The 13,617-nt window shown below is 34.2% G+C and overlaps 1 protein-coding gene and 1 long non-coding RNA gene across 2 annotated transcripts in view; one reads left to right on the top strand and one right to left on the bottom strand.

Annotated features, from left to right (window-relative positions):
• LOC127851342 (potassium voltage-gated channel protein Shaw-like) overlaps positions 1-13,617 on the top strand; it is a 100,958-nt gene that overhangs the window by 61,733 nt on the left and 25,608 nt on the right. Inside the window, exon 2 of the mRNA XM_052385068.1 lies at positions 857-2,152. Within this exon, the coding sequence (XP_052241028.1) occupies positions 1,625-2,152 (528 nt within the window). The 5' untranslated portion in view covers positions 857-1,624. The remainder of the gene's footprint in view (positions 1-856; positions 2,153-13,617) is intronic.
• Positions 11,062-12,524, bottom strand: LOC127851343 (uncharacterized). Its single transcript, XR_008035738.1, has 2 exons — positions 12,196-12,524; positions 11,062-11,257 (listed from the first exon to the last, which is right to left on the bottom strand). It is a non-coding gene; the product is annotated as an uncharacterized LOC127851343 (long non-coding RNA).

Raw genomic sequence — 13,617 nt, 5'->3', positions numbered from 1 at the left:
AATATAGTTCTCATATTAGAGTATTCAATAAGCACATGGTAAATTATATTGCGAGTGTGACTTTTTTTTCAAAATGTAAGGCATTTTTGTACTTAGAAATGTGCATGAATACAAATCGGCGGGCTAATGTTTTCCTGTAAGCTATTTTCACAGAAAATTCGTGAGAGGTATCATTCGAACCAGTCCCTGTCACATTTATTCTCAATATTAAAATAAACAAAAATGAAATTTTCTTTATTGAAACCTGTCATAATTCAGGGCCTTTTTATACGTCGATGTTTAACATAAAATATATGTAAACACGTCAAACATACTTATGTGTAATTATCAAAATCCATATGAATATGCTTGTGCTAAATCCACTTTCCCAATACTACCTATCTTACAGGTGAGGTCAATTCCACGTTCACTAATATAGCAATAACATTCTTTTAATATATCGATAAGATATTGAATAAGTGTTATGAAACTTTATAAACATTTAATAGGCAGTCCTTGCTAGGGTTGCATGACTCAAATCCATTTAAGGTCAACTGACTGTCAGTAGGTATTGAACATAAAGGTGTATGTGTCTCGTTGGATAATTGTTAAACTTATAAAAATTATAAATTACGTGATAGCTATATAATTTAATTTATATACGCACACTTTGTTTATATAAAAACGTCGAGCCCTGTTTTCCGAGAGCCTCAATACCCGTTTATGCCTCAGACTTTCAATGTAATCATCTTGAATAAATATCGGTGTAAACCTTTCCCAATCCGAAGCAAAGTGAAAACGGCTATATATGCAACTAGCATAAAACCAGAACTGCCTGCTCTTAAGTTATTAAGTTCTCTTCTTTTTATTTTTGCAGGTTCTGCATTGGAGGGACACACCTTGATTGATGACGTCACACGTGTTTCTGACGCCAACCTTTAATATAACGTTTTCCGTCAAAGAAGGGGCCTACGGACCCGACATATTTTTAGAGTATTGTGAAAAAAGTTTAGAACATAACGGGATATGTTTTGAACAGCCGATTTATATTACGGAATAATTAAATACCAGTAGTAGCAAAAGCACCATCATTTTCTACGACAACACGAAAAATAATCGTAAGTTATAAAAGGCGAATACTTTGCGCAAAGCGGTGACGTATATGTACCCTATTTCAGAAACAGAGGATTATGTGTGTACAGTATTCTGGAAAAATTACGGTGATTTAAAAGTAAAATTTAAAACAAACACTCTGTTGGGATAAAATAACTTATGTGCATTTTAGATATTTGTACATAAACCGGAAGTTTAATCTGGCTTTTTGTATGCAGGAAGTGACGTCATCAAAGCGCATAATATCAGAGTTTATTATTGACATGTAGTATTGACACGTTACAAAAAGAATGTAAAACATCGTGGCATAGGTTGTGTTTATTCCCAACAACATTGTAAAATATACAAGGAAATACTTCAATCATATTGAATAAAACGATGCCAATTTGTTAAACAAATCTTTATATCAGCGAAACGTGGGGATGGAGTACTGAAATGATGAGAATCTTGTAAGCATTACGTCTCTCGTTTATTTTGGTAATTTTAATAACGTTAATGTCCACTTCCGGTTTCCAATGCGTTCAGCGGCGAAATGCACATCATGAGTAACCAACAAGACGCCGACAACCGCGTCATTATCAACGTCGGCGGGATACGTCACGAGACGTACAAGGCGACGTTGAAGAAAATCCCGGCGACGCGTCTGTCGCGCTTAACGGAAGCGCTCGCGAACTATGATCCGGTACTTAACGAATACTTCTTCGACAGGCATCCGGGTGTTTTCGCACAGATCTTAAACTACTACAGATCCGGCAAGCTCCACTATCCGACAGACGTCTGCGGCCCCCTGTTCGAGGAAGAGCTCGAATTTTGGGGCCTGGACTCGAACCAGGTGGAACCTTGTTGCTGGATGACCTACACGACGCATCGGGACACACAGGACGTTCTGGCCATTCTTGACCGTCTTGACCTGGACACCGATAAGCCGACGGACGATGATATTATGAAAAGATTCGGCTGGGACGATCAGTATAGGACGGGCGATCTAAATTTCTGGCAGCGAATTAAGCCTAAAATCTGGGCGCTATTTGATGAGCCGTATTCTTCAAACTATGCCAAGGTTAGTTAAACTTCGTTGTCGAAACTCTTGGTATATATTCATCTATTACAATACTGTCAAATCATCCATATCCTTCGGCATGATTTTTCTTTCAAAAATTACCGTTCTGGTTGACCCGTAAATTCGTGGATTTTGAATTTTGAATGAATAAAAAAGGAATTTGTGTAGGTCATTTTCCGAAGAGTTTGTTTTGAATTCGTGGATCGATCAACCCACGAAAACAACGAATAATTATGATTTAACAATATGTTATACTCATTAAGCATGGCGTAGTTGAGAGAACATGGGTTCTGACGATAATAAAACTAGAAGGATAGCACATTGCTAATTTTATTTAACACATGCAAGTTAAATGACGCCATTAAATGGACTTGTTCACGGTTTGGTAAAATGACGATTTTTAAAGTAATGTTCATAGATTCCCAAAAGAGTGTATACATTATGATTACACACACACGAAATTACACCCCAGACTTAGACTAATAGTTTAAAATACGGATTAATTTATGGGTAATCATTATTCGCAATCGGTAAAAAAAGAGCGTTTGAAACGCTTTTCATCGATAATTTAGCAAAAAAAGGGTTACACAGACTTAGGTGTACAACTCCACAACTGGTGTTGAAAGCGCACTTAATGTTATAGTAGCAGAATATATTTTGCATCTAGAGGTCCCGGCTTAGGTCTCCAGCACAGGCAGATATTTATCTTTTGTATAATCGAAAGCTATTTCTAATATTACAGTTATGTTATTAAAATAATTAAACATTTTTCAAGATTACGAAAATATCTGAGCAAGTCCTTTTAACCCATTTATGCCTAGCGTCCTGAAAAAAGGACATTGCAAACAGCGTAGACCCAGATGAGACGCCGCATAATGCGGCGTCTCATCTGGTTCTGCGCTGTTTGCTTAAAGGAATTTCTGTAAGAAATATTCTAAATATAGAAATACATATACTTGACATCCCTAATTTTGGAAATAAATTGATCCAATTTAGAAGGATGGGAGAGTCCACTAGGCATAAATGGGTTAAGTAGGTGAGTCCAGTGATTTCAATTGAAGCAGAATCCTGCATTTTGATGCAAGCAATTTTCTCATTTTTGACTGCTGCAAAAAATAAGCCTTGCATCATTTCGACACATTTGTTTCCCACAATCATGCAAAAAGGACCAGAAATGATATTATATGGAAACAAAAAAGCTTTTGTGAAAATGTTTTATTCATTATTATGATAAATAAGCTATTACAAAATCTTTACCATGCATTTAGGAACATTTCGAGTTACTTCAGTATTTTGACCATAATCATTTTTATTTAAACCCCTCATTATTTTAAGACCGTGGCTCATTTTAACACCTGGTTTTCAAATCTACTGAAATCCCTGGTGACACTAGATTTACCACTCTGGATCAGCAGACGATTTATTTCATAAATCAATCTCTGGGTTAATAGTCGCCATCTTTCGAACTACTTTCTAAAGTACAACAACAACAATAACAGTAGAAGACAATTTTAATTGCGAAAAGTTTTAAAATTTAGTACATGTGTCACGGTTGTTGAGTGGAATAGTGTTATTTTCAACTGTGTACGAAGCATGTGAACTGGTAGTGGAATAACCGAATTGTTGGTGGAAATGGAATTTAGAAATATATCTAATAATTCATCATCGTGTAGAATAATCATCAGCAGCATTTCTGTGGAACATTGCACTATTAAAAAAACAAGTGTTTCATAGATATGGTGCTTTTGACATAGTTCACTAACCATCAAGACTGAAATGATTCATGCACACAGGTAAAGTAAATAATTGAATTTGTGCAGAATGTTTATTTTTTACAAATTATTATTTAATTTGACCAATTTATTTTAGATTGATTGCACTGAAACTCAAAGTCTAAAGCTTAGTAAGACACTTAAGCCAGTTTTCTGACAAGAAACAATACTTGTTCAGAGTATAGCAGGCTCATGCGGCCTCTGGTTTATTAATTTGGCCTCGGCCTTTAACCTGGGTCGCTTTGATTTCAGGTGTTTAGCCCCCATATCAACAAGGCTCTCGACCCTATATGTATTTATTCATATTGTTTAAAGATTTTGAGAACCCTCACTCGGTGCCAGTGGGGATAAAACAGGGACCTTCTTATAGCTAGATGAATGCATCAAATATGCCAGCAACACTTTATAATCAATAACTTTATAATTGATGATTCTGTTCTTTTAACTACATTACTAATTTACCAAAACAATGTGAAACACATTTTTATGCCCCCAAAGGAGGGCATATAGTGATCGCACTGTCCGTCTGTCTATCCGTCACACTTTGCATTAAGGTTTCGAAAAAATGCTCATAACTTCTATGTCGCTTCAGATGTAACATTCATATTTGGTATGCATGTGTATATGGACAAGGCCTTCCCATACACACACAAATTTTTACCCCTTTGACCTTGAACTTAGGGTCGGCTTTTAGGTTTTGAAAAATGCTCATAACTTCTAAATAAAGCGTTTATCGGGGGCGTATGTCATCCTACAGAGACAGCTCTTGTTTTTGCTACTGTCCTCTGCACAAACCATGATATATCTGCATATATGCATCCAACCAAATCAGTAAAACTATTTGTCACTTAATTACAGTAAACTTATTGCATGTTAACTTTTCACCAATATATATATACATGTATATATAATTATATGTAACAGATCTTGAAAAAAACTCACATCAAACTTCAAATTGTTTTAGTAAATTATAGGCTTTAATTGGTATTGTGACATTGACACCACTCATGCATGCGACTATACAATTATACAACTATGGAGCACATTATTTATGAGAAATTCCAATACATCAACATATCGTCTCAGATTTAAGGCAGATAATCTAGTGCTTTTTTGCTGCCATTTTTACTATTACACATTTTTTCATTTTATGTTATGATGCATTGATCTTGTTTCTAAATTAACCAAGCAATCATGTTAAACTTTTGAAGAAAGATGTTGTCTGATAAATATAGAAAATATAATCACTACAAAGTGAACAAAATTCAGTTGAATACTGTGACCAACAAAGATTTGCCAAAGAGCAATTCAGATCATGATTTAAATTAAATACAAGTAATATGAAAGTCTGCCTATTGGATCCCAGTTAAGACTTATTTGTCAAATCTGCACATTAATTTTCCCTTAGCCATGTAGAATTGGGGACTAAATACCATCAAGTCATGTAAAAAGGAGCAGGGTATAGCACGCTGTTATTGATCTCTTGAGCTTTCACATGAATTTTACGGGTTATTTTCATACAACAAATGATATTATGTAGTGTAATGATAAAGCATTATGAGCACAAATTATATCTCTTACTAGTGGTGCAAAAATCATTTAAGTGTCACATTTCAAAAGAAAATTTATATAAAAAGGTATTACTAATTGTTAAAACGTTATAAAAGGTTATTTCAATTCACTAAAGCATTTAATTACAAGAACAAGTGCATTTTATGTCCATTACAATACATGTAACAGTATTGGCATTGTATTTATCTGCATTTGATGTGCATTTAATACACTTAAAAATGCAGACAAGACACACTTCTAACAGAAACAAATGTATTTTTTTCTGCATTTTTCCAGCATTAATACTCTTCAAGTGTATTTTTTATCATCCCAAATACACTTTACCAGGAAAAAAGTATGTTAAAATGCATTTTTAGTTTGTTTTAAGTATATTTTCAAATGCATTAAGACACTCTTTTCTTTTGCAAAAAATGTTGAACAAAAACTTGAAAATATTTAATATACTAAAGTGTAGTAATAATTAAAGTTTTGTATGAGCATCAAAAACAGTGTCAAATTCATACCAGTGCCTATTTAGTAGCAGTAGGCCTTATATGGTCTACTTGTGGTAGAAATAATGCATTTTGTATAATACAACATACATAAATTAAAAAATATAGCTGCCCATACAGTTCAATACAATGTTCAATTAACTACACTATGCAAAGTTGAAATATGACATCAAGCTTGGAATAATCTTTTCAATAATGAATAATATGCTGTTTTAATTTATAAGTGAAATAAACACTTGCATATAAAAACTGATTTTAAATCAAAACTAAATGTTTAATTTGATTTTTAGCTCCACTGGCTAAAGGTCCTGTGTCCATCGTACATCCATGCATAAACTTTTCCTTTAAACATCTTCTCCTAAACTACTGGTCCAATTCTGATGAAATTTATTAGGAATGTTCCTGGGGTGTACCTCTTTCAAATTTGTTCAAATTATGCCCCTGGGGTCAAATTTGACTTTGCCCTGGGGGTCACAAAATTGAAAATTTGCTTAAATAAGGCCTATTTCGTGAAAACTTTCAAAATCTCCCGTCCATTACCATTGGGCCTAGGGCTATCAAATTTGGTATGTAGAGACATCTAATAGTCCTCTACCAAATTTGTTCAAATTATACCCCTGGGGTCAAATTTGACCCTGCCCCGGGGGTCACAAAATTGAACATATGCTTATATAGGGTATATTTTGTGAAAACTTTACAAATCTTCTCGTCCATAACCATTGGGACTAGGGCTACCAAATTTGGTATGTAGTGGCATCTTATAGTCCTCTACCAAGTTTGTTCAAATTATGCCCCTGGGGTCAAGTTTGACCCTGCCCTGAGGGTCACAAAATTGAACATATGCTTATATAAGGCCTATTTTGTGAAAACTTCAAAAAATTTCTTGTCACTAACAATCCGGCCAAGGGCTATCAAATTTGGTATATAGTGACATCTAATAGTCCTCCACCAAATTTGTTCAAATTTAATCCCTAGGGTCAAATTTGACCCTGCCCCAGGGGTCACAAAATTGAACATATGCTTATATAATGCCTATTTTGTGATAACTTAAAAAAAATCTTGTCCATAACCATTAGGCCTAGGGCTACACAATTTGGTATGTAGTGACATTGTATAGTCCTCTACTTAGTTTGTTCAAATTATGCCCCAGGGTTCAAATTTGACCCTGCCCCGGGGGCCACAAAATCAATTATATGCTTATATAGTGCCTATTTTGTGAAAATTTTAAAACTCTTCTTGTCCTTAACCATAAGGCATAGGGCTACCAAATTTGGTATGTAGTGACATGTTATAGTTCTCTACCAAGTTTGTTCAAATTATGCCCCTTGGGTCAAATTTGACCCTGCCCGGGGTCACAAAACTGAACATACGCTTATATGGGGCCTATTTTGTGAAAACTTTAAAAATCTTGTTGTCCATAACCATTGGGCCTAGGGCTACCAAATTTGGTATGTAGTGACATCTAATAAACCTCTACCAAATTTGTTCAAATAATGCCTCTTGGGTCAACTTTGACCCTGCCCCGGGGGGTAACAAAATTGAATAAATGCTTTTAAAGCGCCTATTTTGTGAAATCTTTAAAAATCTTCTTGTCGAAAACCATTTGGACTATGGCTACCAATTTTGGTATGCAGTAACATCTTTTAGTCCTCTACCAAGTTTGTTCAAATTATGCCCTTTGGGTCAAATTTGATTCTGACCCGCATGTCACAAAATTTAACATTATATACGCTTATATCTTGCTTTTTTTTGTGAAAACTTTAAAAATATTCTTGTCCTTAACTCTAGGACCTAGGGCTACCACATTTTGTATGTAGTGAGATATAGTAGTCCTCTACAAAGTTTTCTCAAATTATTCCCCTGGGGTTAAATTTGACCCAGCCAAGAAGGTCACAAAAGTGTACATGTGCTTAAATAGGGCCTATATTTAAGTATTTGCACATGCAGAGAAATTTGTTTCAGCCTTTTTTCAGCAGTGGAGTGATACAGGGCCATCATGGCCCTCTTGTTTAAATACTCAAAAAATGAAACCGTGTTCATGCTTGCATGAACACAGTTTATAAATGCTGTCAGAATTATAAAATATGCAATTACTATAAATACAAATGCCAGGGAAAAGTGCTTTTTGTACTAAAAAATTCCAATGAATATTACAATAATACATTCTGAATACTTTACTATGTAAGGCCAGAGTTTTTTAATAAAAAGATTTTCGGATTTTTTTCCAAAACATGTCCAGTAGGAGGACGGAAAAAAAAAAAAAAAAAAGATGGTGACCAAAAATGCACTATGCTAAAAATGTTATGGCATGAAGTTCTTTGTATATTTCGTGACCAAAATAATAAATGTCAATGAAATTTATTATGTTCTAAACATTCTCATACAAATATTTAGCAATAAACACATTTATTAACAGACCTGCATTTCATACGAATATAATTATAGTTGCATAATTTTCTTTTATCCGAAACAGTTTCTGTTACAAATGAAAATGCACAAACACGCAAATATGTCTTTTGCAAGTAATTCCTTTTGAGACAAAATGAACATCTGAATTAAAAAAAACTCTGGCAAAGTCAATCTTCAAATTGAAAAATCTTAATCTGTCATCCAATCCCCCATGTCACTGCCTAGGCACTTTAATATTCCTCTATTAAAACAACATCTTTTACATGTAATTCAAAAATGAAACACGCCAAGTGTTGCTCGAGTATTAAAAGAAAATACAAACCAAAATCTATTAGTTACAAAATAAACAAGATTAAGCTTGTGATGGTTTAATATTTAAAATTGTAAAACACAAAGCTGAACAAGTTTCCCACTACAATCTTATAGCAAAGAGGAATTATGTAGAGATAGAATAACACATTTTTTTTACAATATATGCAGTATGAAACTAAATTATAATGAATACTATCAACTTATAAAAATACGCAGAAAACATGACACACAGCATAGCATGGAATTATTATTATCATCATCTTACAATGTTATTACCAAACAATGGTTAACATAGTCATGATCATGACACAAGTACAAATCAATTTTAATAGGCCAATGGGGAAATTTTGCACACATATGCAAAGAAACAATATATTGAAAACGCATCATAGAGTACACAGTATATGTCTCTGTAACGAGCTCTTAATCTGCAGTAAATATTTACATTATAACTGAACAAGATTATCTGGATTCATTAAATCCAGCGGTCAGAGACATATGCCCCCCAAACGTGACCTCGACCTTTGACCTTGTGACCTGCAAAATCTTTTAGGCGTCATCTGTCAGTCATAATCAATGTACCCATGAAGTTTCATGATCCTAGGCCTAAGCGTGCTTGAGTTATCATCCGGAAACCATTTGGTGGACGGACCGACAGACAGAACGACGGAATGACATGTGCAAAACAATATACCCCCTCTTCTTCGAAGGGGGGCATATTGCATAATAATGGTTTGTATTTTATCAATTAATCAGTAATTAACCCTTTGCATGCTTGGAAATTTGTGGTCTGCTAAAATGGCGTCTGCTGAATTGCTACAATTTAATTGCATTTTCTTCGATTTTTTCAAAGAATACTATCAGAATTGCAAACAGTTTTGATCCTGATGAGACGCCACGTTCTGTGGCGTCTCATCTGGATCCAAACTGTTTGCAAAGGCCTTCAAAATTTGGTTCTCACACTGAAAGGGTTAATATAAAAAATAAATAAAATCATTATTTTTGGTCAGCCTGCTAATTGCAATGACAGGTTTGCCAAATAATGAATATATTGCATATATTAAATTGTAAAATTTCTTAAATAATTTACAAATGGTTTACCTGGCAGATGGAAGGTAGCAGTAATTCCTCCTCATCGCCATTAGGACATCAAATGCATTTTCTTTTATAGTACTACGATCCTGTGTGGTTTGGTTCTTTAAAATAGCATGTATGCATTTCAAGTCGCTCTCGACCAAAACATTCACTGGCATAGATGGGTCACACTTAACCTTATCTGTGTCAATCATTGTCTTAGACGCTTCAAGTGAAGCGATTTCGTCGTGTTCATTAACATGTTTGCGCACAACATCGCCAATTGATTGGTCACTAGTGGCTTTGATAAATTGTTTTGTTGTTTTAGCATCCTGGTAAATAATAAGTCCAAACCAGTATAAAGGCATTAATTTGTGGTCTCGCCACCATTTTGCATGTTTTCAGTAAAAATGATCGATGTTACAGAAGCGCTTATGATACATTTACACGCGATATCGGTAAACGCTTTAAATAAATTACTTCTCTAAAACCCGAAACGAGTTTTGTGTCCAAAACCCGGCTTTTGGCACCCGAAAAAAAATCCGAGATTGAAATTATATAATTTTTTTTTTTTTGGGTTTCGTCAAAAATAGGAGTCGGCGGGTCCGAAAATCTATTTATTAAAAAATTCTGGCCTAATTAACAGTTTTTGTCTGAGAAAATCACTAAATTTTATATATTTATTCAAATTCACATAAATCATATTTCAAAAACACATCATTACTTCAAATCCTTTCACACAATACTGAAAAAAAAGCACAGTTTCTGATTGTTATTGATTCTTTATTAATTTATACATGAACCATTTTTTAATCTTGATGCATCCTCAATTGTATAATGCACATCTTAATCTGTTTTAACAATTACAATATAAAGATTAAGGCTGACTCAGTAAAATAATAATCCATGATTTCTGCAGTACTTGCAGACAAAATAGAAATACTGCTGTGATATTATCTATCTATCTAATGGGATATTAATTTGGCTTCAATAGAAAAAAATCAAAGCATACACATGTATAAAATGTGTATGTATATATGAGTTAAACTTAAATTGATTGACCATCGATAAAAAGATATTATAATATATGTATGTATATATATCCTTGTTAAACTAAAAATTAAATATGTATGTTTCTATTACATCATTAAGGACTTTTATTTTCAGACAAAGTAGAGTGAAGCTTAAAACAGTATCCAATTGTAACAGTCAATTTTTGGAAAATCAACCTTATAATTATTTTCTGTGTTGGCCAATGTCATAATTGGTATAAAATGTATATTGAACTGGAAGTTTTCTTTATTTTAAATGATAACATTTGCTTGGTCAGCCATAATTGTCACAATCAAGTGGTCTTTTTACACTGTAGTTTTCTCACTGACTATGGGTTTGTTCCGAGAATGAGCCACACAAAGTATCGTTGGGGAGATGAGTTGTCAATTTTATGTTTATCAGTCTTTCATAATCCAGTATACCTGTAAAAAGGGAATTTCTAACTAATAATCACACAATATACACAATTAAAATTGTTTGCATTTAGATTTATTTAGTACTGCACATTAATCATTTTCCAAAAATATGTAGCAACATTACATTATATAATGCTGCAATACTAAAGTAATTTACTAATTAAAGGTCGCTGATGTGTAATGGATGTGGTGTCCACCTAATGATCTGGAGGTCACTGGTTTGATCCCCAGTGTGGGAGCATTCTTAAGAAATCTCCAAGAGACACCCAAGTACTGGTTCTAGGCCCAGGAAACGAACTCAAGAGCATTTCACATACATGTACGTAGTTAGTACTTTAAATTTAATCGAACTAAAAATGGGTTAAAACTAACAACTGAAACCCTTATTAATACATTTTATTTTGAATCGAGCAAATGTGCAAATTCATTAAAAATAATGAGTAAAATTTAAAAATTCTAATTTAAAGTAATCATGATAATTTAGATCATTTTCAGAATATTTAATGATGATAATGATACAATTATATATTCCCTAAATGATAAAAATAAAACATGTAATGTTAATTTATGAAAAAAACGTTTTAATTTAATCAATATCATGGTAATTACAACTAGATACAGGCAATTAGATCAGAAACGTGCATTAATTATATTAACCCATTCATGCCTAGCGTCCTGAAAAAAGGACATTGCAAACAGCGTAGACCCAGATGAGACGCCGCATAATGCGGCGTCTCATCTGGGTCTGCGCTGTTTGCTTAAAGAAATTTCTGTAAGAAATATTCTAAATATAGAAATAAATATACCAGACACCCCTACTTTTGGAAATAAATTGATCCAATTTAGAAGGATGGGAGAGTCCACTGGGCATAAATGGGTTAATGAACAACCCAGACATTTGTAGTGATTTATGGTCACTATTTGATTAACGTTCTATACATAACCTGTCATAAAGGGTATTTTTTAGCCAGTACTACAATCGGCAATATAGTCTGTATTGCATACATATTCCAACGTCTATTATCGATTCGCTTCCTCAAACTGAACAAATATTTAATGTTTACATCGCGAAACGTAATGCATCCAGTTTCACTTTCGGTTTGGTTGGTTTTGTAAACACCGTAATTTCATCTTAAAAATTGGATGATAGGGTGATTAAATAATAATGGAAAAGTAAATCACTTGGATAATAGGTCAAAATGCAACACAAATGAACGTTAATAGTGCTCTTAATATCAAAGTTTCGGTAAAAAGTTTGGCGCTAGTTCAACGCGCATCGTATTCAGCCTCATAACAATAGACTGACAACCTTTTGGGTAGTAAAGTAGTAATACAAGGCAATATGGCGACCGTTAGACACGAGGCCTATCTTACGGAGGAATCCGAGATAGCCGATGTATCACGATTGTAGATTTACTCGTTTCCATCTTTCCGTAAATGCGTGGGTGGTTGCCCTTGTTCGGATTGTAACTGCATCATTTATGAGGCGATTAGCCATTGTGTCACACCGGTCTTACTGTGACAATAACGTAGTGACGTCACCATTTATGTATAGAATGGGCGATTAGCTAATTGCTCGCTACACGTGCTCGTTCAGTTGTCAGTGGGGTTAACAAGAATCCGCACGAACTGGGCATTGGTATTACAATCAATTGTTGACTATTGAAAAATCTATTTCCTATGAGAATACACTTAATCACGTGTATGTGTTGATATTTAAATATGATTAAATATTCACGCACAATCTTCAAAGCTCACGTGCTATTTAAAACAAAATTAAGCATAAATCAAATCTGTTTGCTTGATGTGTTCGTCGTAACTTACAAAGTTTATTTATATCCGTAGTTGATAATGAGTTGTCGTCGATCGATTTTCACAAGCATTAAACAGACTCTGGCGGGTTTATAAATAATAAATGGGGTCCGTGCAAATGTGTTACACGCTGCCGTGCAGTACGTTATTAATGTAAGAAAAGGTTATTATGTTCTCATGGTCCGTCAGAAAAAAGAATGAACTTTTAAAGTAATCCGAATTTTTGCTGTAAATTTTGACAGGCTAATCAGGGACGCCACTTTCAGCCTTAACCCTTTGCATGCTGGGAAATTTGTCGTCTGCTAAAATGTCGTCTGCTGAATTTTTTTATTAGCATTTTCTTCGATTTTTTTCAAAGAGTACCATCAGTATAGCAAACATTTTGGATCCTGATGAGACGCCACGTTCTGTGGCGTCTCATTTGGATCCAAACTGTTTGCAAAGGCCTTCAAAATCCGGTTCCCGCACTGTAAGGGTTAAGTATAAGACTCAAATAAAACGAAAGACCCCCCCCCCCCCCCAACACACACACACTGCAAAGTTCTTAAGGCAGG

Source organism: Dreissena polymorpha, chromosome 11 (genome assembly GCF_020536995.1).
Source record: "Dreissena polymorpha isolate Duluth1 chromosome 11, UMN_Dpol_1.0, whole genome shotgun sequence".
NCBI classification, from domain to species: Eukaryota; Metazoa; Mollusca; class Bivalvia; order Myida; family Dreissenidae; genus Dreissena; species Dreissena polymorpha.
The sequence above is the reverse complement of the archived record's forward strand: the minus strand, read 5'-3'. Positions and strand labels throughout refer to the sequence as shown.